General features: G+C 52.6%; 1 protein-coding gene across 22 annotated transcripts in view; it reads right to left on the bottom strand.

Annotated features, from left to right (window-relative positions):
* Positions 1–794: 794 nt before the first annotated feature.
* Positions 795–23,715, bottom strand: part of PTPRS (protein tyrosine phosphatase receptor type S) — a 166,005-nt gene continuing 143,084 nt past the window's right edge. For 13 of the 22 annotated variants that reach the window (XM_075444333.1, XM_075444338.1, XM_075444339.1 and 10 more), the window contains 13 exons: positions 21,391–21,438; positions 17,132–17,229; positions 14,266–14,389; positions 11,396–11,571; positions 10,695–10,814; positions 10,412–10,566; positions 7,727–8,012; positions 6,917–7,095; positions 5,868–5,994; positions 5,664–5,789; positions 4,445–4,599; positions 3,598–3,733; positions 795–3,100 (listed from right to left, as the gene is read on the bottom strand). In XM_075444333.1, coding sequence (XP_075300448.1) covers positions 3,032–3,100; positions 3,598–3,733; positions 4,445–4,599; positions 5,664–5,789; positions 5,868–5,994; positions 6,917–7,095; positions 7,727–8,012; positions 10,412–10,566; positions 10,695–10,814; positions 11,396–11,571; positions 14,266–14,389; positions 17,132–17,229; positions 21,391–21,438 — 1,799 coding nt within the window. In that variant the 3' untranslated portion in view covers positions 795–3,031. The remainder of the gene's footprint in view (positions 3,101–3,597; positions 3,734–4,444; positions 4,600–5,663; positions 5,790–5,867; positions 5,995–6,916; positions 7,096–7,726; positions 8,013–10,411; positions 10,567–10,694; positions 10,815–11,395; positions 11,572–14,265; positions 14,390–17,131; positions 17,230–21,390; positions 21,439–23,715) is intronic. The other 9 variants (XM_075444341.1, XM_075444344.1, XM_075444345.1 and 6 more) reach the window with 1 other exon arrangement.

The raw sequence follows: 23,715 nt of genomic DNA, 5'->3' as shown, positions 1-23,715 counted from the left end.
AGCCCCAGTTAGCGCCGAGCGAGGGAAGGTTGGCTGAGCTCTGTAGGCTCCGACTCAACGGGACAGAGATTTTTCAGGCTGCTCACGTATGCGCTGAGAGGGTGTCTGCTGCTCTCCGCGTTGCCCCCCTCGGGGTGGGGGTCGCAGAGGGGCCGAGAGCTGCTCTCCCCTCCCGGGCTGTGCCCCTCCATGCAGGCACGGGACCTCCGGCAGTGGAACGAGGGAGCTCGGGGGCAGTGAGCTTCCACCAGGACCTCCCCTGCTTTCTGCTTGGCGTCAGTCTGGTTCTTCACCGAGATCTTTGTCTTACTACTTGCCTGCAGGTTTGGAGCCGTTGTCCAGAGGCAGGAGGACACCAGGCTGTGGGTAACCCCTGCCCACCCAGGCTCCAGGCAGAGCAGGGAAGGGGACGGGACCTGCTCCTTCCAAAGCCGCTGCCCCACGTAAGGGAACAGAGAGAAGGCAGCAGAAACGGAGGTCACCCATGGTTTTAAACCTCAAGGTAGGCACAACCCCCGCACCCACGGCGTCTCGGTTGAGCCGTGGTGGTGCCTGCGCTCGTGCCGAAGCCCACGCTGCTGTGGCCGATGGAGCAGCGAGCTTCTCCCTGCGCCCCTGCTTGGCCAAAGGCTTCTCCGCCCGAGCCTGCCTCTTTGCAGCCGCAGGTTGGCCGGGCGTGGGAAGCAGCGGACGCACAGCAGAGGGAGGGCAACTGCAACCCGGGTTTGGTGTGCACAGAGCGGCCGCGTCGGTCGGTGCCCGCTCCTCCCAACAAACAGGTTTGCAGCCAGGCCTTTCAGACAATCTTCCTTTAATACAAAGTCAATATATCTACATACACAGTGGTGGGAAAACCACTTACTGTTTCAGTTTGAAATAACAGTGTGAAAGCAACAGCACTTTGCTCTCATACAAAGGAAAAAAAAAACCTCCCCCCTCCCCCCAACTCGTCCAGTAAGATTTTGCGGCAACATACTTAGAAATTGGGGCAACTTTCACACAAATAAGAAGTAAAATCTCGAAGAAGCCTTTCGTTCATTTCTTTTTTTCCAGTTAAAGACAGGAAATCGGTTGTTGCGGGTTTTTCTGGGTAGCACTTGATGACCATGATTACCCCTTCTAGAAAAATAAAATAAAAAAAAAAGGAAAAGTCACAGGCAAGCAGTGTTCAGGGCAGCGCGCCTCGTCCCAGAGCTGCTCTCCTCCATGACCCTCGGCAAGAAAACGCCGGGGCGCCTGCGCTCGCCGGAGCCCCGTTCTGCCAGCCCCGCGCGCGGGCAGACTCGGGCCGTTGCCTACCAGGCACCCTCGCTGTTCACCCCCTGCACGCTCGCTGACGTCGGCCACGGCGCCGAAATCGCCGGCTTTCTGCCTCCGCTCGTCTTAAGCCACCGGTGGTGTTTCACCTCCCAGTTCACCCCCGGCCCTGTCCCGCCCGGGCCCCACGGCCGCAGCTGATGGGGAGGGGGCTGGCACTGCCGCCACGTCCAGCCCTGCCTGCGCAGCTCACACGCGATATGTCTGCGATTTGGACCGAAAGAACCCAAAAAAAAAAAAAAAAAAAAAAATCCAGAAAGGACATTTTGTTCTTACATGAGCAAGTTAAACCTTTTAAATGGTAGAAAAGCAATATGTAGAAGTAGCAATTTGCACTGCATTTTTATATATCACAGCCATTACACGTAACATTTCTACAGTGAAAAAATAGACTGTCTTTGAACATAATATGAACAAATAAGCAAATTTTTCTTTTAAATTCATTGACTGATATTCTTTGTCTTTTTTCTTTTTAAAAAAAAGGAAAAAATACACTATTTAAAAAAAAAGGTAATGTCACTTGTTACAGTTACATCGATACTTTAAAGAAAGCCACTCACAGTATATGCCACTGAATGCCTCGTACTCGATCTCTCCCCATTATTTATACAGCCAGGGCGCGTTCGTAGCTGTGCCAGCGGCTCGGCGCGGCGTGGGACCGGGCCAGGCCTGAGCCCGTCTGAGAGCCGCTGGCCCAGAGGCGAGGGGCTGGCCATGGGGTTCGTACGGGTGCTCCCGGCCTCCCACCGCAGGAACGGCTGCTGGCAGCCCAGGGGGGGCTGTGTGGATGTGCAAAGAGGACGGGGAAGGGGCTGCCTTTCTTCAGCGGGGCGTCCCGCCGCCGCTCCGATGAACGCCTTGGTGGAGCTGGGCGTGCGGGGAAGGGGGAGCAGACCCAGCCGTCAGCAAACCCAGCCCAGGGGAGCTCCCACCTCTACCTGTCCCACCGGTGTGTGAGGGGAGGGGGCCACACCACACGGCCAGGTCTGGGGTTTGTATCTCTCTTTCTCTCTCTCTTTCTCTAGAATTTTAAATATCCTAAAAAATAAATTTTGGAATTAGAAGAAATGAGGAATGTTCCAAGTATTCAAAATGTGAGCTAGAAAACCTCTCGCGTGGCAGGGGCATTCGGTGAAGGCTGTTTGCAAGGTGCCTGTAAGCCCAGACTCATCCCGATGTCGATACTGAGGTTATTAAGACTCCAGCTAGAAGAACTCCTGACCCTAAGTTTGCCTAAGTGTTGAGATTTAGTTCCTTTCCTTATCTTTGACAGAACACCTTCAATTCTGCAAGTGACTTCCTTTAAAGACTGCCAACTATATTAGTAAATAAACTGAACTCTAATGATGTAACCAAAGTCGGTTTCCTTCCCTTCTCCAGCGGTAACGTTTCGCAAGGTGTGTTTTAGCTTTTGGATCTGGTTCATGATGTCCATACGTCCTCCACAGCGAACACCACTTGAGGTAACAAGAGCAGTTCACCACTTAAAGCAGTCCTTCAGCAATCTCCTGAGCTGCCTCTTCATGGTCCAGGTTACGAGATGGAGTTCCTGAAGGGGTGTTCCTTCCAGTCCTTCCCCCTGCTCCCCAACGCGTTGTCCAGATGCAAAGGTACTTCTTCTGATTCAGTTTTGTAAGTTCAAGCGCTCCTCCTGGGTCAAAAGAGGCCTTCCAGGACTTAAGTGGTTGGTAGAGTCTGCACAACGGATGGCTTTTTATGTTGCATAGTGATCAAAACTTCCCAGATACTCCAGAGCTGCCTGGTAACAGAACTGGTACTCATCCTGCCAACAGGAAAGAGAAGCAGCCTCAGAGGCTGGAGCCAGCTCTTCAGGATCCCGGCCCCGCGTTCCAGCTAGCGCATCCCTGGGCAGAACCACGCGCAGACTCGTTTATTCGCAGCGCTGCGAACTGCTGGGAAAGCAAATCCCTTCCCTTCCGTGTCAGTGCATCTCACGGCCACCGACCGCCCCGCCGCCAACCCTCCCAGCTCCGCAGCCAACGCGTGGGCTGCGCTCGGAGCAGGCGAGCCCCCCCTCACCGCAGGGGCGAGGTAAGAATTGGGGCTTCCAGACTGGGATGAAATCTTTAAGAGACTGGGAAATCTTCCCCCCCCACCTTGGGTGAAATCAGCAGTGCAGCCTGGGCCTGCTGAGAAATCTTCAGGTAAGGTTTTGCTAGGGGGTGGCAAGGCAGAAAGCACGTTCCCCAGCCAGGGCAGCCGAGGGACTGGGCTGCCGCCGCGGCGCTTTGCCACTCAGTCCTCTCAGCGGCTCCTTACCTCTGTTTGCACCATAGCAGGTCGTTGTGTTCGCAGCATCTTTACTGTCTGGAAAATATCTACAACCCCCTCATAACGCATTCTTTCCAGGACGATACTCAATGTGATGAACACTCCAGTCCTGCCCACGCCAGCGCTGCAGGAATGGCAGAAAAAAAGGAAACTGGATGTCACACTGTTCAAACGCGTCTCTAAGTGCTGAGGTTACGGCACGGTCTTAGGAACGTGAACGTGTTCGAGCTGGAGAGCCTCAGTCAGCCCCTCCAGGAGGGGGAAACAGTAAAAATGCCAGAGGATGTGACCCAAACAAACGTTTGAGAAAGTGAAATAAAAAAAAAAAATCAAAAGCTTTTGAGTAATGGTAAACAGAATTCAGCATGAAAATTATTAATATGTAACATTAGGCTTTTAAAATTAAGTAATTGGAAGAATGCATTATCCTCTGCTGCCCGGGGCTAGGGAGGTACGATTCTTGCTACCAGTGAACACAACCCAGGATTGTTAGAGGGGCACAACTGGGCTAAGACTGGTAAAAAAATACTGCTAATTCTGCAGGTCACATATTAACACTGTGGTAGCCATCTCCGTCAGAGTTATCAGCATTTCATGCCTCTCCCCTGGATACAAAGGGCCAAAGGCCTCGTGGGCAGTGCCCGGGTCTGGAGGGAGATGACTTTGGTTGGCAGAAGCAACACTGTTTGGCACCCACCTCTTCAGACCCCCCCCCCAAGAAATCTGCCTGCAAGGATGGGGTGGGAAAGGAGGGAGATAGCTGCAGGATTTTAATTCCTTTGGCTCTTTTGCATCCTCAGATGAATTAGCTGTTTCTCCATCCGCATACGCCTACCTGCAGTGGACAGAGATGGGGCCATCCTGGCCAAACTGCTCCTTGGTCTTATGTACCTGGCCAATGAAATCAATAAAACCTTCTCCTGACTTTGGCACGCCTTGCTCGGGCCAGTCAGTGAACTGGAACTGGCGAACAGTTCGAGACTGACCATCCTGGGGGAGAAAACAGTAATATATTTAAATCATCCTGGATTTGTGGTACTGAATACAAAAGGAAAGAAAAAAAAATCAAAACCCATTCCGTTGCTAGTTCATCAAGGGACACAAAAATTTGAACCAACTTTGTGTTATAATCAAGTGAAAATAGCTGTAGTGTAGATCTACAGTGCTGAAGCTGCTCAGGTTGCCGTTGCTGATGTTCTGGAGTCGGCTTGTCAGTGCAGACCTGTACTGCCAGCAGGTGCGCTGGAAGCTCTGCCCGCTGCACGACTGCGCTGCTGGAGTCCTCCGCGAAGGAACATTCAAGGTGAGGTTATGGCCTCTCCATCAATCTTGGGAAAGAGCTGCCACAGTGTCAGAATTATAGCTGGCAGGAAGATAAATCTTGTTCTACCAGGACTGATGAGGCATCCTCCTCCTCAACCTTTCAAATAGAATTATCAAGTTCTGTAACACCGGCAACTGCCAAAGCAGGAGACTCTACCTGGAGAGCGAGGGTTACATTTGCTGAACAGATTTCAGAAGGTACCAAAGTGTTCCTTCAGGTGAGAAACCTGACGTTGAATCTAAGACTTAGCGTGAATGTGCCCCTTTGAATACGAGTAACGGTGGCTCCTCTTACAGCCAGAGGAGACATGCACGTTTTTTGTAGGGTGCAGAGTATTCCTTTGCACATCTCTTTTCTTTATTATCTGTTTGGAGAGATACTGCTTTCTGCTTTCTTCTCAAATAGGCTGAAAGCAAAACCAAGAGCTGTGTGCATCTGTAACAAAGTGACTCACTACTGTGATGAGCGAGCAGAGGTTAGAAAACTACTTTCAGTCTGTAAGAAGCTACATTCACGTACAATCTGTGTTTGTGTGTTCTGTTCCTCATCGCAGCAAAGCTCTCCTCCACTGACAATAATCCCAGGCTGTCACAGAGAAAGCGTTTACACCTCGGTCTACGGGCACCAAAACACACCCAAGTCCCTTTCTTGTTATAAGCCCCCTTCCCTATCGCCCAGGGTTGAAGCTCCAGCTGTACCCCTCGCAGACTGCCCGCTGTGCGGCACTCACCCTGGCGTCCGTGACCTTGAACTCTCGCAGGATGTACTGAGGCATGTTGTATTCCGCCATGGGGTCTACGACAAAGTACTGGTACCGGGCAGAGCGCTCCGCTGGCCAGTACTGATGGCACTTTTCCTGCCACGGGAAAGAAAGGTCTCTGTTAGCCCTCGTGCCGTGGGCTTCGCCCTGGGCCTCTCCTTAGCACACACTTACCCGCCCCATCTCGCGAAGCTTGGTCAACATCACGACAATGGTGGAGTTGTTCTCCCACAGCATCCGCCAGAAATCCTCCGTGGTCTCTGCCAGTGGCCCTTGAGTGGCGATGTATGCCTTCTGCTGTCTGCAACGGAGCCCAAACCCAAGAGGTGCGTCAAGGGGGGTGGGGAGAAGGGCTTGGGCAGAAGCTTTGGGAAACGCAGACAAAGGCAGGAGAGTAGGAAAACACATGGAAATGCTGGGGAAGAACTAGAACACCGCAAGGGCTAAAGGGGTGGGAGGTGCCTTAGGTGCTAACTATCAAAAAAGAAAAAGCCAGTGGTGAAGCTTTCTCCGATTACTGTTTCCAAGGGGTCAATCCAGATTAATCTAATCCGATGCCCTACAGGGAAGCAGGTGTAACGTGTGGCATGCTGGGTTCTTGGAACCAGAATCCATGTTTTCTGGCCCCAAGTAGCACCAAGAACGCAGCAGCCAGGCGTGGAGATGCCCCAGCCCCGGTCCCATGGCCAGGGCCGGGCTGCTGCAGGCGCCCGGCGGGGAGGAACCGTGCCCGGGGGCTGCTCCATGCCCGCAGCGAGGACTCGGCCTCAGCCGGCTGGGCTGCAGCTCCTGGGACTGCAGCACACGGCACGTACTGCCCGCGGGGAGCTGCCAGAATTGCAACGTCCCCAAATCACAAAAGTAATAAAAAGGCTGATCTGTTTTTAGAAACCTCCAACGGCAAAATCCGCCCCTCACCGACACTCTATGTTTAGGACCTGCAGCGAGAGAAGGGTTTGGTTTGCTTTAGGGGACGAGTAATTTTAAGACCACGGAGAACAGAGCCTAGCAGCAGGCTGCACGAGTCTGTGCGTGGGCTGATGACCACCAGCAAGAGGGAACTGACCTCTAGTACTGCACCGCTGCCTGCAGTATAGCTCGGGATGGGACAGAACAACAGGTCAGCTGTGTTAAGACCTAGCCCATCCATTCGTACTTCTGTATCCTCAGACTCATACCCAGAAAAGTCCCAGAGTGTGGCGGGGCAGGAAGGTGCCGTTTACCTGTAGCCATCGATAAAGCTGGCATTGATGTAGTCTGACCCTTCCACTCCTCTGATGGGCTGAAGGCAGACCCGGGTGGTCTCGTATGGCATGATGTTGACAAGGCGATTCTTGAATTTGTTGCACGGGAGGTTGGCGCTGATGAACCTGGAGGTGTGGGCTTTGGAGTTGGCAAGTCGCTGCAGGCAAAAGCAGAATCACAACCATTTGTTCATCTGTTTTCTTTTTTTTTGCTTGAGTCCTGTGCCAGCCCACCTCGCTTGTCCTCCATGTTCCACCACACTGTTCTGCCTTGCATGCCCTTCTCTGTTTTGGAGGGTGGGGACAGAGAGGTAGTGGAGGCCCCATCCCTGGAAACATCCAAGACCAGGTTGGACAGGGCTCTGGGCAACCTGATCTAGTTAGCGGTGTCCCTGCTCGCTGCAGGGGGGTTGGACTAGATGAGCTCTAGGGGTCCCTTCTGACCCAAAACTTTCTATGATTCTATGACAGAGCCTGAGACCTTTCTCCCAGCAAAACTTGGGAAGAAAAAAAAAAAGCTTAAAAACCCAATCTAAAGAGTGAGCGAATTCAATCTGGATTTGAAATGACCAGACAAGCCTCCTGCAGCGGCAGGTAGGTCTCCCCAGGGAACTGTAGTAGCCTAAGTCAGAAAAGTAATTACATCTCTAACGTGGAACCAAACAGTTCCCATCAGTCTTCTAAAGGCTCCCTGTCTGCTATGCAGGAGTGCTGGCAGAGCAGAGCTCCTGTGAGGAATACAGAGCCTTCCCCAGTGACTACTGTCCCCGTTCAAGCATCTGCTATTACCTTGAACTCCAGCTCCATGCCCGTCACGTGCTCTCCGACTTCAATCTGTGCCAGTTTCTGGATGTAGGTGTAGAGATTCCTGGCTGGGACCTCTGTGTTGCCACAAGCAACAGCCTCAAGCAAGGCATCGTGTATAAAGCTGTACTGGTCTTCTGTCTGTACCATGTAGTTGCGCTGTGACCTCATGAGGGTGACGTGCCCGTAAATGTCCACTGTCTTCTCATGTTTTATCCTCTCTAGCATGGCGTCGATCACAATGAAGCAGCCGGTCCGTCCGACGCCCGCGCTGGAAACGAAAGGGAAAAAATGAAATCCTAGAGTATAGGGACCCATCATATAAAGCATTATATGAACACAGAGAAAATGAAATGGGTAACATGGACAACATGTATGGGGCCAGACTCTGTTCAGTGGTGCCCAGCGACAGGACAACGGGCACAAACTGAAGCACAGGAAGTTCCATCTGAACCCGAGGAAGAACTTCTTCCCTCTGAGGGTGACGGAGCCCTGGCCCAGGCTGCCCAGGGAGGCTGTGGAGTCTCCTTCTCTGGAGATATTCCAGCCCCGCCTGGACGCGGTGCTGTGCAGCCTGCTCTGGGTGACCCTGCTTGGGCAGGGGGTTGGGCTGGATGGCCCGTGGGGGGGCCGTTCCAGCCCCTGCCATTCTGTGGTTCTGTGAAGTGATGGACTACTCTGCCACTGAAGAAAGATCTTGCGCAAGGCCACCCGCACACGAGACTCTTTCCACTGCCCCACGCCGCAGTACAGAGAGGGCAGAAACAGATGCACGAGGCAGAGCATGAACAACAAAAGCAGTCAGTGACTGGGAAGGAACCAAGGCCTTGTGAACACAGCTCCTGATGGACTGAGGCAACGGAGACCTCGGCAAACCAGCCCAAGGTGTGGGCCCAGCCGTTTCATGAATTTTGTTGCACTACAGGAACTTGCTGAAGTGAACTGGTGCCGGTGAGCGCTACTGCCCATTCACCTCAGGGGGCTGCTCTTGACGTAGTTTAAAAATACTGTGTTGGAGGGTTTGGACGGTTGCACAGGGTTTGTACAGCGTGCAGTGGAGGACAGCGGTGACACCAAAGTCACCACTGCTCCGAGTCGCTCCAGTGCGTGAGCACAGTGCTGCACCGGAGCCGGTAAAGCCTGGACTGGAACCCAAAAAGCCCCACCTGGGCCAGCACTGCCAGAATGGCAGGGAAAGGCTCCTGATCGGAGCCAGCGGATGGAGAGGTCCCTGCACCTTCTGTGCTGGTCTGCACGCAGAAGCACGCGGGTTTAGCCCCAAAGAGTCGGCAGCGTGCAGAGGTTTGGTTCGTTCAGCTCCGTTTAGCAAAAAATTCCCAAGCCGAGTTTGGTCTCGTGTCACTTGAGGACAGGATGGAAGATGAAAAGCTGCCCTTGGTGACGTTGCCTGCGGCCCCTCCACACGGACCTGCCCCGTCTCTCCCGCGTCTTCGCCTGCGACGTCCCCAGGAGGGCAGCGCTCCTGGCAGACTCACGATTCTGACAATTCTAGGCAGGGGGCTCCAGGCTTGAACAAAAGGCTGGCACAATCTAAGGGCTTCAAAAGCACGTTTAATCACTCAGATCTTTCAGCAGCTAAGAAACTACTGATGTTGTAATGAGTTAGCATGCGTCACCTCTCTCCCTAAATGTTTTTGTGCATCGAGGTAACATCAAACTTGTGTGTAATGGCATTTGTGAATCAGCAGGGCTCTGTGGGTCTACGCATTTGCTGCTGCTCACAAAGGGTTTCCTTTTACTATTCCAGCGCAGCCCCTTTTTTCATAAAGCCCCCTTGATCTCTGTTAATTAGACTGCCTAACACCTGAACCAAGCAGGTGACTAGAGCTTTGGCAAGAATTGAGCAGCTGATCTGGGAGCCGGTTCCTGCGTGTTGTGAGCTGACAGCTCTCTTTATTCATTTTCCGAGAGGTGCACGATAATTGCCATCTGCGAGGTTAGTGATAAGTTGCCCACTTACAAAGACTGGTTAAATGGCATCCTTTAGGAGAGGCAGGATTAGCTTCCCCCAGCAGCCTGTAAAATTCAGAGTCTTTCCTCAGTGCCGAGTAACCTGCAGGCTCCTCCACACCCTCCTGAGGAACACAGGGATTTATCTAAGTTGAGGCTGCAAGCGTTCCTCCTTGGGTTGTAAATTGAATAAGGGAACGCTGCCTGCCCATAGGGGCCTTCAGTTTGTCATTATCAGAATGGCTGCAGCACTCAACCCCCCCACCCCCCAAACTTTCAATCACTGTCAGCTCTCCCTTTGACAGCTGAGGCAGCTCTGCCTCCCAAACACCGAATGCAGCAACACCAAGCAGCTTCCTAGGTTGCACTCCATCTTCCTCCTTTCCTACTGCGACAAGAAACAACCCCTGCACAGAACCAGACTCCAGTACAGCACGAGGTGCTTCCCGCTGCCACCAAGGTCTGAGTGATTTGGTGCAAACTAAACCACTCATCATCTCAGGAAACTGCACGCTCAGTGAAAACCCCACATATCCTCCTCAGATGCTGGCTGGGAATTCACTGTGCAGGGCAGCTCTCGCCTGCTGGGTACTCGCTAGGAGGCTGTACGTGTCTCCTAGGTGCAGATCAGCACCCTTCTGAATGTCTCCTTCCCTTGCAGATGGCCCCGTGGAAGGGTTAGGTGAAGGGAATCGGTACCTGCAGTGCACCACGATGGGACCAGCATCAGGGGGGTTGCAGGTTTTCACCCGTCTCAGAAAAGCCAGGAACGGGGTGGGGTACTCGGGTACCCCGTGGTCAGGCCACGCTGTGAACTGGAACTGGCGGACTTCCCGCTTCTCGCTGGAGCCATTCTGTGAAGACAAAAAAGCACCAAGCGTAACGTGAGGCACCAGCACACCGCCATGCCCTGCCTGTGCTGTGTGCAGAGAGCGTGCCACAGCCCATCACCGGGGAGAAAACCAGAGCGGGGGAAGCTCACCTTATGAAGGGAGAACGTTCGAACGCAGAATGTGGCCAATTCAATGGTATCGAGTAACGTCACTTGAATCATTCCATAGGTGTCTGTACCGCGGCCTGGCCAGTACTGGTCACACTTTATCTGGAAGACAGGAGGCACTGCTCAACGCTGGAGCAAACCCTACGTCGCGCGGGAAGGTCACTCCAGAACTGCCCTGAGGTTGGTACAGGTGAAGCTGGCCAGGTTGCACAGGGGAGGGAAGGTGCAAGGAGTCTTTCCAGAGCACCCCGAGAGGGCCACACCAGGCATGAAAAGCTCCTACTGACTAAGCACAGGCTTTGATGCACCACATCAATCATGTAGACCATGGACTGGAATGATCCTGAAGATCAGAGTGAATGTACTGGGGCTTGTTAAACAAGAGAACTGAATGCGAAACTTGCCACATGATTAACCCCGAGACAGATCTACAAAGCATGCAGTGGGATCGAGTGTCCTCTTCTCTTGGAGCTGCAAAGGAGGCTGCAGCTTTCCAGGGTGAATGGTTTGGTTTTTTTTAAAAGCAATGAATCACTGAACTTTCAGGGTGCTGGCAAAGCAGGCAGAAATCCCCCACCGACAGAAGTGTGGGCTGCAGATCAAAGGGATTTGCTGTTCCCCAACCCTACCCCTCCAGTCCCCCAGGATTATGACTAACTCGTCATCTCTCTCATGCATCTCACCCGTGATTTCTCCTCCAGCTTAGTCATCATAACAATAGTAGCTGAACGCTGCTCCCACACCATCCTCCAGAAGTCTCCAAAGGTCTCCGGCAGCGGCCCCTGCGTGGCGATGTAGGCATTCTGCTTCCGGTAGCCATCAATGTAGTTGGCATTAATGTAATCGCTGCCCACGATTCCTGTATTAAACCAGCAACAGCAAGTCAGCGAACTGCGCAGGGCTTCATGTGGCTGGAAGCAGGAGGAGATCTTTGGAGGAATGTTGTTACAGATAACCCTGCTGCAAAAACACCAGAGCCTTCGTGGCTTGGTGGGTCAGAATCACAGCTGGGAGTACCAGGCTCTTACAAGTTTTTCCCAGCTGAAGCCCATGCCTCGAAGGTCTGCATTGCAGGGAGAGAAATAACTTCAGAAGTCCTGGCCTAGGGCTCTTGCTTCACTGGTCTCAAATAGGACAAAACCGAGTCCTTGCCCGAGAACGGCCCGGGTCTGGGCAGCACACGCACCTGGTCGATGCACCGCGCAGTCAGCGCATCCCTCCAGCCCCTCCGCAGCTGGACACAGGAAGGAATAAAACCAGGCTTGACTCAGCCAGCAAAGGCTTTGAAATGACAAGCTTTGACTTGCTTTAAATTGTCTGCTGTCATTTTTAGGAGCGGGGTTTTTTTCTGTTCGCATGAGTTACAGGCTATTGAGTTACAGCTGCTTGCCTGTGTCCTTGCTTGAGGGGTTTGATGTGAGTGGCAGGAGGTACCGCCAGAGTGAAAAGGGTGATTGGGACCTGGCAGGAGCAAACGGCTCTGAAGTTAAAATGGACACTGGCAAGCACCGATGGTCAGGTTCAGCTTTAGAGAGCCTCTGAGACTGGCACAGAGGATCCGCAGTGTTTGGCGATTTGGCCCATTCCTGATTACGGCAGAGCGGCTGGCAAGGTCGGCAGGATTCTGCTAACCTATGATTAACTCGGTACAGAACACTTAACTCGTGTCTCGAGGGGGAGCCAAGGGTGGGGAGCAGCACCAGTATGAAATTGGGTTGCTAGTCCTCATCCTGCTGTAGCAATAGACATTGCTGCTTCTGTTGGCGAGGTGCAATCCAGGCTGAATTGCCTGCCAGTCCTCAAGGGTACTTGGTAATTTCAGCTGCTGGTAGAAATGGCTTTTGATTAAATTTCTGGAGGGTTCCCTGCCCCCATTCCTTCCCAATCTGAAATTTCAGGAGGGAAGGCGGCTGTGCAGCAGCGGCAGGAACGTGATCAAGGCTGAGCTTCCGGAATTAATCTCCTCTCCAGCCCCCTCGGGTCCACTCTGTAATTTAAAATGGTGGCCATGAGCTCCTGCAATGTTTTGTTGTGTGACAGGCCCGGTTACAGAGAAGTCACAGAATTAAAGCCACTACTTCTTCCTGACCAAGCAGACGGTGACAATCTGCAGCCTTGACAAATCCAGATTTAAAACAAAGGGAAAGCAACAACTAATTCTTCCAACTCCTTTCATCTTCCAGCCCTCAGCATAAAATACAGCCTGGTAGGAAGGAACGCACCAGCCAAGACATGTCAGAACGTCTCAGATGCTTGAAAATTAAACCTTGGCCCATCACAGGTTACACCATTGCTCCCTCACGATGCCACCTGGGCAGAGTTCGGACTGCTGCCTGCATCCAGCCCCGTGCTTCTGCCTTCCTAAGAGCCGAGATCAGCCCAAAGTGTCCTTCCTTTCTACACTGTGTTCTTCTCTTCTCCCCTGAATGACAAGGCAACTTTTTAAAGACTCATACAATATTAATCTCAGAGGAAAAACAAGCCAGAACACAGTCATCTTCACAATAAGAAATGTTAAAATCCTCTAATGGCAGACAAGACCAATCCAGATTTGTGCAGCTTTTTGGCAAATCACCATGATCTGTTGTTACCTTAGGAACAGCTCTTCCACTTCCCTGCGTCCTCCCGAGTTACCTCAGCAGAGGGAGATTATTCTAGCAATTCCCTTGTCACGAAGGCTTCTGAATTAACCTTTCTATTCACCAGGGGGTTATTAGGACATCCCACATCCCTCAGCTCTTGGCAACGCAAGACTGGCCTTAAATGCTTTATCCCTACAGCACAGCCACACACAGCCTGAGACGACGAAACTCAAACACTCTCTCGGCAGCAGCAACCAAAGCAGGTGCCCTGTTAAACTCCATCTCCTCTCCACCAAAAGCCCCTCTTATCCTAGCGTGCACCAGAGCAACTCTGTCAAGACCCACAAGTTGTGAAATTTAATGCAAATTTTCTGACTGGCTGCACCATCACTCACATAAGCAGCTCAGGAAACAATTTGTGACCTACCAAGCTAACGCTAACCCCTTCTTACTCTTCGCCTTCTAGGAGCCCGGACTGCAGCAGGAGCTGCATATCAAGCAATCTTTATCTCTGTACGACTCAGCAGCCACATCTTTGCTATGTTGCTGACACTCAACATTTGTACAATTAGCCCTGTGCTTACTTCTCATTCATCTGCCGTACAGACACACTCCACATTCACTGCATCCAGTGCCCTGTTCCTGCTGTCTCTAAAGCGCTACATGGTCTGAGTTCTTCCCATTAGTCAGAAACGTACTGAGCAGGGATCTCCAAGTAAAGGGAAGACAGCTCCTTGATAAACCACCCCCTGAAATGAGAGACTGCAGCTCCAGGGAATATGCCAGTCACCAGAATTTAACAAATGCCTGGTTTACAGAGGTTATCTCCTGCTCGCTAAACTCCTAGGGAGATGTTAAAGAGAAGAATCTAAACAGAGGGGAACAGGAAAGGGAGAAGAGCGTGTGCAGTACGTTTCCCTGCAGCACCTTCAGCCCAGCGCCAACAGGCAGGAGTAGAGCTGCTACACTACCTTCGATGGGCAGCAGGATGACGCGCGAGTGGTCGTAGGCAATCACATTTGCGTAACGGTTTTTGGGCTTGTTCACTTCGAGGTTGGAGTGCTCCCAGGTGAACTGCTGGCCAGGGTCAATGGACTGGTGGAATGGGGAAAGAAAACAGAAGAGTCAGAGAGGAGAAACGCAGCAAATCAAGCTCTGAATACCTTGTTCCGCACGGGACGGACCGCAGCTCTGAAGATCTAGCTGAGGAACGCAGCATTCACCATTTGCTTCCCTCAAGGACTGATCTCTGCTGTGAGAAAGCCCCAGCCCGGTGGCACGGCGTGCTCAGGTCCCATCTCCCTTGGCCCCAAGCGCACCCAGAGCGGTACCTGAGATAATTCCCCCTCTGGCACGATGCAGTGCAACCCCGTGGCAAAAGCATCAGCGCAATTTCAGGCTGCTGTACAGAGGCTGTGGCTCGTACTTCTGCCAAGGCCGCACTGGGGTAGCTACAGCCCTGCGTTACTGATAAACGGCCGGCAGCTGGGAGAGAACAACGGGAACAATCACATCAGGATGTATTTATGAAATGATGAAGAGGCTAAATCTGTGCATGGTTAAACCAAGCAACAATTAAGAGGGTATAAATATACCAGCGTCTTGGTGAGTACTAATACCTGGGGAAGAAGATATTTAACCTAGGACAAGGTTTATAACCACGTGTGCAAACAGGATGTGAAACATCAGGGGAAAAAACTTGCTGCCATAGGCAGCGGGAAGGGAGCGGGCAGCTGTGTACAGCGCAGAGACAGCGTCACTTGGGAGCACGATGACTCCGTGCTGAAGGTCTCCCCGGTGCAAAGCGGGGAGGAAGCACCAGGGAGTCTGGCAGGGGCAGGCACCTGCCTGCTCCGCAGGGTGGGAGCACGTCTCCCTGGACAGGGAACGGGGAAGGACCCCGGCCCGAAGAAGCTGAATCAACGTGGCTTTCTCCTAGAAGCGATGAAGGACTAACAATAAAATGCACTGGAGAGAAAAATCCTCTCTGCCTGTCCTGGTGATTTATGCTGGGTTTGGTGTTTTTTTATTTTTTTTTTTTTTCCTCTAAAGTCCAGCTGTCCCAGATATGGAAATTAGGTTAATTACGTTTACCTCTAAATCCTCAGCCAGAGAATTAAATAAAACAAGGGCTTAATTCCTTCATCATTTTGCAGAGCCCTAGGGGTTTGCCTCAATTGGAGGCTTGGCAGGAGCGTGCTGAGTCGTGTCTCCGCTGTTCGCTCTCCCTGCCTGCCCCTGGGGCCGGTGGGGACAGGGCCCCGCACACGCCTGCCTCCATTCGTCCCTTTTGAGCTCGCAGAGGTCCCTCACCAGCCACCCGCTGCCGCTGCCCTCCCCTGCCTGCGCCGAGCCCAGAGCCCCCCGGGCACAGCCCAGCTCCGGTGGTCGTGGCAGTGCTGGTACAGAACCACCCGCCACCAACGTCCTCTTGCACTCTCGCTGCGGAGTCTTTCTAACTAATGGGTATTTATACTGTTGTAATGTGTCTGTTTGCTCTCTATCCCTCTAATCTCGCCTCACATTCATTTCATTAGCGATGTTTGTTTAGCTCTGGCTCTCCCACCAGAGGAGGTTCTGCTGGAGCGCAGCCAGGGCACTCGGGATGCTGCATTATGCAAATCAGCCTTTGAAATCCGGGCAGAGCACATTAACAGGCGGCTGCTCCCCCCGCGCCCCAACGCGGGGTGAAAGACCCCAGCAGAGCCAACGCGCCTTCGCCGCCGCACAGCTCCCCCTCGGCGCGGGGCTGCGAGGGCAGCGCTGCTCCGCGCATGCCGACGTTCGCAAGCCAGACTGGGAGAAAGCATCCCAGAACCAGTTCTTTGTTCAGAAAATATCCCCTCGCTCTCTGCCTGCAAGCGGAACTAGGCGGTCTAGACCAGTCTAAAAATATTGGGGCATTTTGTGTCTTTGAACAACAACAACAAATAATTCAGTCGTATTTTCAATTTGCAATGAAAGCAACCTGCCTACCGACGGCTCTAGCAGCACTGGGCGTTGGCACTGGGATTTAACCAGTGCTGATGCAGCCACAACGCCGTGAGCGGACAGGAGCCGGCTGGTGCAAGCGCACAGCCCTTCCCCGTCTGATGACATGGACGCCATGCTACAGAGCGGTAACGTCAGGGCTGTGATGCTCTTCACCTTCCCCCCTCAAGTTGCCTTGGGACTGGTCCGACCCGTCAGCCCCGGCAGGGTGGGAATTATACAGTTCAGGACAGAAATCTGAAAAGCAAGTCCAGCAGCCACAGCTGGTTGCCTGCAGGAGCCCATGTGAGTAACCAAACACTAGCAGGAGGGAGAAAGAAAAAAAAAAAAGCACAAAACCCCCAGGCAAGAGAAGAAAGGCCCAGATCATCTGGTTTTCTCCGCTTCGGCTCTGTGGCTGCTGACCAGGTCGGCTGTGGAGGACTTGCTGTTCATCTCACCTAACTTCAGCTATCTCAAACTGGCTCTCACGTTCCTTGGCCTGGTCCTCTCCGTGTCCAGCAGCAAGACGCAGGCCCCCCCCGAGGGCAGCAGCCCACCCCGTCTGCCTGGCAATCAGCTTCCAGAAACGCATCCCGCTCCACGAAGGAGCTCAGATCCCGCCCAAGACGCCCACTCTTCGGACAGGAACGGCTCCTGGACCAAGTCTCTTTCTTTTCTATGATCTGGAACTGAACCTAGCAAAGCACTGAGCAAGTACTTGATTCTAAATACATAAATAGCTTTTTTTATTTCGACTAACCAGATCCTTAAAATGAAGCTATGTGTATCTGCATGAGGGCCTGTCTGAATTTCCTCATTCCCTGGCTCTGCAAACCCATGCACAGCACTCGCTCTTGCTCATACCTCATACTCTTGGGACAATTTCAGGTTATCATTAGCTTTGAGATGCTCTGTGTGTTCAGCCAGCTCGGAAACGGGGATTGGTGGGTGGCTGAGCATACCTAAAAGACAAGACAGCAGGAAAAGAATCTCATTTAATAATAACTAAAATTCACAACTGTTGCACATTTTATAAGAAAGAAGAAACAAGAAAAGAAAAAAATTACAATGCAAGATCTGTAATGAAAGTAGGGAGGTTAGAAGAGAAGAATTCAGGGCTCGAAATTGTGTCCTTGGAAGTAAAAAATAAAAATCAAGGAAATAAAAAAAAAAACAGTAAAATGAGAGCGTTCCCATGATGGCCCCATTTTCAATGTGTAAATCAGAGCAAAACAAAAAGGAAAATCCGAAGAGCAGATGCGTGTTAGCGATTCCAATAGTGGACTTAAAATGAGCAAACGCTGCCAGAGGAACCCACGCAGCAAATGTTACAGCACCCGCAACGATCACAAACTCCAACACAAAAGAAGGGATGGGGCAGGGATCCAGCCAACCATGGTGATGTGGGGCAGCGGGGGGGAATGCAGATGGGGGGAAGCAGGGGAGGCTTTTCAGGAACTGTCCTGTGCACAACATCGGCTCCGTAAGCTTCCTGGTGAGCTCAGGGACGCAGCGGTCGAACCTTCACCGCTCCAAGGGTGGAACCAGGTATGGAAATATGGAAATGTCAAGCCCTGGCTCCTCTTCGCGCTCACGGCCGGTGGATGATGCTCCATCTCCAGCACAGCCAGCGCTGCTCTGCCCTCGCCCTCCCTTTTGCACCCGCGGGGCAGGCTGTACCGACCCCATCGCAGGCTCTGCTGGGGATGTCATTACCTTTCGTGACGGACAGGCAAAAGGTCCCCCGGCCCCTTCTCAGGCTGGGGAATAGGAAACAATTTGCTGGGGAGACTGATGCCTCACGGTCCTGCTTCACCTGCTGCCCTTGCAGTTCTCACCAACACTCAGTTGTGCTTGTACTGAGGCAGACAGGGCTGCCAGGGAACAGACTCGATCTTTTCTGAGATGTCCTGGTAGTGGGAGGGCCACGCTGCATCAGACTGGTCGGACTGCAGGCACATCTCAGCACAAACGGGGCCGAGCAGCGAAGGCAGACTCATTTTTCAGTCTGACGTGTGCTTTGGACATCCTGCTCCGAGAGGGCAGCTGGAGCTCTGGAAAGAGCAGGGATCCTTCCCATCCTATCATCTCCAACAGCTACGCTACGGATCACAGCGGAAAAGCGCTCCGTGCTTTGCTCATCTGCATTGGATCACGTTTTTCCAAAAGCTTCCCATGCTGTCTGCCAGCCGATCCCGCTACGAAGGGCAGCAGGCAGGCGAGGACAGCAGCATGCTGAGAAGCCCTGGGCAGTGCCCCCAGTGAGAAGGACAGGAGTGGAGAAGAGATGGAAGCCAGGGAGAATTTCGAGCCCCGTGGGTGTTGGTGTGTGACAAAGCAGCGGCGGTGGCAGCAGCATGGTCAGATACTCTGAAAACTCAGCACAGAGATGGCAAAGCAAGCATGACATCCTCAGTTTTACAGTGACTTCTGGAGAGACACTGCCTCCCCCAGGCCTGGGGACAGGACGAGTCTGCCATGGAGCGGGGATTTGGGCCACCACTCCAGCAGGTTCCTCCTAAGCTAACTAGACATCTGCTTTCAGCACAGGGAAGTCTGGCTGAAAACGAGGGGGGGATAGACCAGAAAAGCTCACAAAAATAACCCTGAAGTATTCTGGAGGCTGCGCTGGCTCCATTCTAGTCTGCTGAGAATAGGGCAGAAAGTCTTTCCCAGGTCATGGAGGAAAAGCTCCTACTTAGTCTCCTGCTGCCCTGTAGCCCGTTGCACCTGGAGAAGGATTTCTCCTTTGCTTCCCACTATGGACTGGAAGGCGGCTGCCATCCACCCCAGTACAACAGCACTGGATACAGACTGGGGCCATTTGGAGGAACTGGTCCTCTCTCTGCCTGCATGGGACGGGACGCCACACTGGCTGAGACGCCAGAAATCAGAGACCAAACCAAGTCAATATTAACACTTTCCTCAACATCTGTCCTTCTGCCTCCGAACACACCTTGAGCTGCAGCACAAGAGCAAAGCTGAGCCTGACTCAGAACAACTTCTGGCAACTCCGTGAGCTGTCTCCAGGTCTCTGTGGGTCACTCCCTCCCTGGCTTCTTCCCCCCTGGGCTGGGAGGCAGCCGGGCAGCTCTCGGCCCAGCCACCACCACCTGACTCTGCTGCAAAAACCTAGAGATTATTTGCTGAAGTGTGCTTAGAAACACAGAGCTGTAAATGAAATCCCAAATGATGAACACGTAGGTTAAAAGTAAAAAAATAAATGATCAGAAAACCCAGTACTAACAAGCAAGCAAGAAAAAAAAAAACCCAAATTCTCTTTGGCTTAGAAGTCATGGAGCAATAGGTGTCATCCCTGTACGTGGGCTGCATGGGAAAGGCCCACTGTGCCAATCTGGAACGAGAAGCCACATTCCCCTTGAAGGCATTTCACAAGTTTCCTTCATAAAAGCTCCAAGAAAAATCCTCAGTGTGACTGGCTCCTGAAAACCAGCTCTGTCTCTTTGCTGGGGAACGTCCTGCCCCCGCCTCCACCCCGCTGGAAACAGGGCACTGCCCGAGAGCACATGGGAACTTGCCTTGTTTTGCTGCTGTTAAAGACAGAAATCTCCTTGTCGGATCGATTTCTAGGGCTCTTCATTATAAAGGAAGACTGGAAACCTCTGCCATGATAAACACTTTCCTGGTCAAAATGCCAAGCGCGTGGGGGTTCCCGTTAAGATCCAGGAGGAATGTGATATTTAACGAGCCAGGAGCAGTAGTTCCCAGTGGCACCAGCCAGCACTGCTCTGTCAGCTGCAGCAGCTTCTCTTTTGTCTGCTTGAATTCAGTAACTCTTTTGTAGACGTGAAGGGAAATGGCTCGCAGGTTCCTCAGCCCAGCGACCTCCCGGCTACCTGCGAAGCTGCGTCCCAGAGACCTCCCACAGCAGCGAGGGCGGCACAGGGAGTGCTGCCATGGGTAGAGCTTGGGCCAGGGATCGGCGTGGCTTGAAAAAACCACATAGAAACCCCCTCTGTTACAATACAGGGGTAGAGGGGAGGTGGCAGGTGGACTGGCACAGCAGGGACAGGGGTATTCAACACCAGACACCCGTGTTTGGATTAAACTCTTCAGAAAAATGTCCCAGCCCTCACATCTCCAAGCACAAGCAGCATCTGTGATTCTTCACTTTTGTCAGCTAAAACCTCATATCTACTTCCCTGCCCAGCATAAAAAAAAAAAAAAAAAAAAATCAAACCCAAAAGCCACCCAGCAAAGCTGGGATCTTGGCTTCTAATGGGGATGAAGTCTTTTAGAGTCAGTCTCATCTAACGTTTCAATCACTTGAATCTCTCTAATCTTATCACAAAAGAGTTGATGCTCTGTGCACCAGCCAACTGGCCAGAAACGTCACCCTAACATCTGTTACACGGGCCAGAGCCCGTTTCTCCTTGCAAAACCACCGCGGCTGGATGGCACTCTGCTTGGAAACCAGGGGTGCGGAGGAGCACGGAGCGGCCGCCGGTCTTTGTGCTCCTGGAACAAGTCGATGCCAAGGAACAGGCACCTGCCCCAGATGGGAAACGGCCCTGTTCCTCGTCTGACGTGAAAAGGTGCCTGCACGGCTCTTGCCAGAGAGCGAGGGGCTCGTCAGCTGCAGCTCTGCTTTTCTCTTTCCCCACATTACGAAGCAACGGGCACAAAACCACAGGCACGCACAACACACACAACGCTTACAGGCCGGGGCACGAAAGATCGCTTTCTGCCCATGAATAAGGACGAGGGACATTTAGCCAAGGTTCAGAAACGAAACACCTTCAACAACGGGGAAAAAAGGAATCCTTGACACCCAGGTCTTTCTCCTGAGACAGCAAGAGAGACACAGAAGGACAGACAGCATCCCACGCTGCGACCAGGGGCTCTACTTTGCTGCTGCTACCCTTGTCTTGCAGAAGGCCTGTTATTTGATACTGTAAAACTGGAAGCGCGGTTCAGACAAACAGATGGCACAGAGAAGGGATGAGATGGGCAAACACTGCAGGAATACGGAGAATTCGGCGAAAAAACCCAAACAAACCAGGAACGAAACAGAACTGGAAAGGAAAGCGACAGAAGAGAAAAAAATTAGAGTGGAGGAGGAAAAATGAAACCAACAGGAACAAAAACACACAGGAACTAACTTTCAAAGTCAAACTCAGGGTCACTGAGAGGGCTGCTCAGACCAGAATCTGCAGAAAACAGTAAAAAATAAATAAATAAAATATACACTTTTTAAAAAATTTCATGCTAATAAAAAAACAAAAAACCAACATAAATCTAAAGAGGAAAAGAAAGTTATTTTTGGTGCTGATTAGGCTAGGACAGGATCTCTAAGACGCTCCCCTATCTACGCTCTCCCCTCTCCGAGCTGCACGGATGCGCACGCACACTCCCACTCCCGCGTCCCCCCCCTGTTTCGCTGCTGGGGACAGGACAGAGACTCTCTGCTTGCTGGGTCACCTGCCTGGAGGAGAGCCTACAGGCCCTCTTCTAAACCACAATACATTTAATTCACATTAATTCAGACAGCACCTATGGAGCCTTCCCCTGCAAGCTGCACCACAATCTCTCCATCATCGCCAACGCACTCCAAGCTCTGGTTTTCCATCCGTTTCCATTTTCACCCAACTGCTCGCAAAATTCTGTGGGAGGCAGGTGACCAACTCTCCCAAATCCTTTAAAACCTTTCACTGCGTTACAAACTATACAGCAGAATAAACTGGCTAGATAAACCCTTTGGCTAGATAAGCTTACAAAGCAAAGGTGGCAGTATCTTTCTCAAGCTAGACCGGGCAAAGCCGGGCAGTCTTTTGAGCTCTGCAGACCTTTGCCTAGCGTCAATGGCAGGTTTGTATGTCTGAGCTACCTTTTACAAGCTGCTTAGACCAAAAATTCAGAGGTACAGCATGACCCAAGCAGCACGGTCAGCGGAAGGCAGACTCGCTGATCTATCGATCACGTTAACCGAAGCTCGGAAGTGCCCTCAGCCGACTCAGCTATCCTGTGGGGACGGGGAGCAATATCCAGTAACAGAAACACATGAAACCGCACTTCCAGCTGCTTCTTAGCACCCAGGCTAAGCTGGATGGCTATAACCTTTAATTTTTATTTTTTATCTCAGTATAGATTTCACGTGGGGGACTGGAGCTATCTCTCTTGGGTCTTGTGTCACCACCTGGAGCACCCAGAAGCCAACCTGTTTGCACCCAGTATATACCACTGAGCCCTGACAAATGCTGCTGAGCTGCAGCTGGGGACACTCCAAAGATCTCAGACACTTTCAGACTTTCCTGCAAGAGCACCACTAACCAAGAGCTGATTTAAGGAGCTCGCTGCTGCTGCACTGCTCTGCGTTCAGCCCCTGCATGCTGGACTGAACCCACTTCCACCCCTCAGCTGCGACTCGATCGTTCCTAAGCTTGGGCTCGTACCAACGGGTTGTTCCTAGCTCTTTCTGATATGAAACCCTCAGCTCAGTGCTGCCTTTGTGCTTCCCCGAAGACCCCTGCGCTCTGGGCACCTACCGATTGCCAGCCTCACCCTAAGAAAACTCAGACAACGCTACGGACAGGACTGGGATGGGAAGGGGAAACAGGAGCTGCAGAAACATTACTAACAAGCACAAAACAGCAAAAAAATACAAACAAACTGAAAACAACAGCCAGCCCCCAAAAAGCACAATCAATTCCCTTCCAGATCCTCAAGCACCAGGAACTCGGAGGCAGAGGTGTGTACCAGTGTGCGGGCACCGCTCGGCATTGCCAAGGGTCCGTCTGCGCGAGGACGCGCCCGTGCCGGGCCGCGTCGGCGGTGCCTTGCAGAGGTGCCATGCAGGCAGCTAGGACACGCATGCACATATGGACACACGTGTACAGAAAGGAGGGTGCATCGAGCTCCTCTGCCCGGGAGTTAAGTGCAGTTACACGCTAGCTCAGCGGCTGGTGGCAGTGACGGCGTCGGCACTGAGCGAGGAGACGCTGCCTCGTCTGCACGAAGCGACCGGCTGCCCTTCTCTCTCTGCAGAGGGCACGGGGCAGGCCTGGCTCCTCACAGGAGTGTTTTGGCACGCACGCAGCAAGCACCAGTTACCGGGCTGGAGCAGCGTGTGCTGGGCAGCCCGTCACGCTCCATCTCCACCGGCCCCGGGGCTCTCCCGGTGGGCGGCAGCACTGGTGGTCTGGCAAGCCCGGCACGGCCACGGCGCTTGCAGCTGCGTCCGTAGCCCAGAATGCCCCGATTGAGCTGGGTATCCAGGAAAGCCCTTCCTCCTGCCTTGCTAGCGCTGGGTAGAGCCTGTGCAAGGTCCTTGAGGGTTCCCAGCAAGGGTTTCTTCAGCAGTCTGGCTTAGCATAGACAAGGCTCTGTGGTTCCCAGGCTGCACCCTAGGTTAGCTCTGGGTCTCAAAGGCAGCCCTGCAGCAGACTTCACGCAGGCAGGACGGGGCGAAGGAAAGCGCAGTTGCTCCA

The sequence above is a fragment of the Opisthocomus hoazin genome, chromosome 27, assembly GCF_030867145.1.
Source record: "Opisthocomus hoazin isolate bOpiHoa1 chromosome 27, bOpiHoa1.hap1, whole genome shotgun sequence".
NCBI lineage: Eukaryota > Metazoa > Chordata > Aves > Opisthocomiformes > Opisthocomidae > Opisthocomus > Opisthocomus hoazin.
This window is presented reverse-complemented; position numbering and strand designations above follow the sequence as displayed.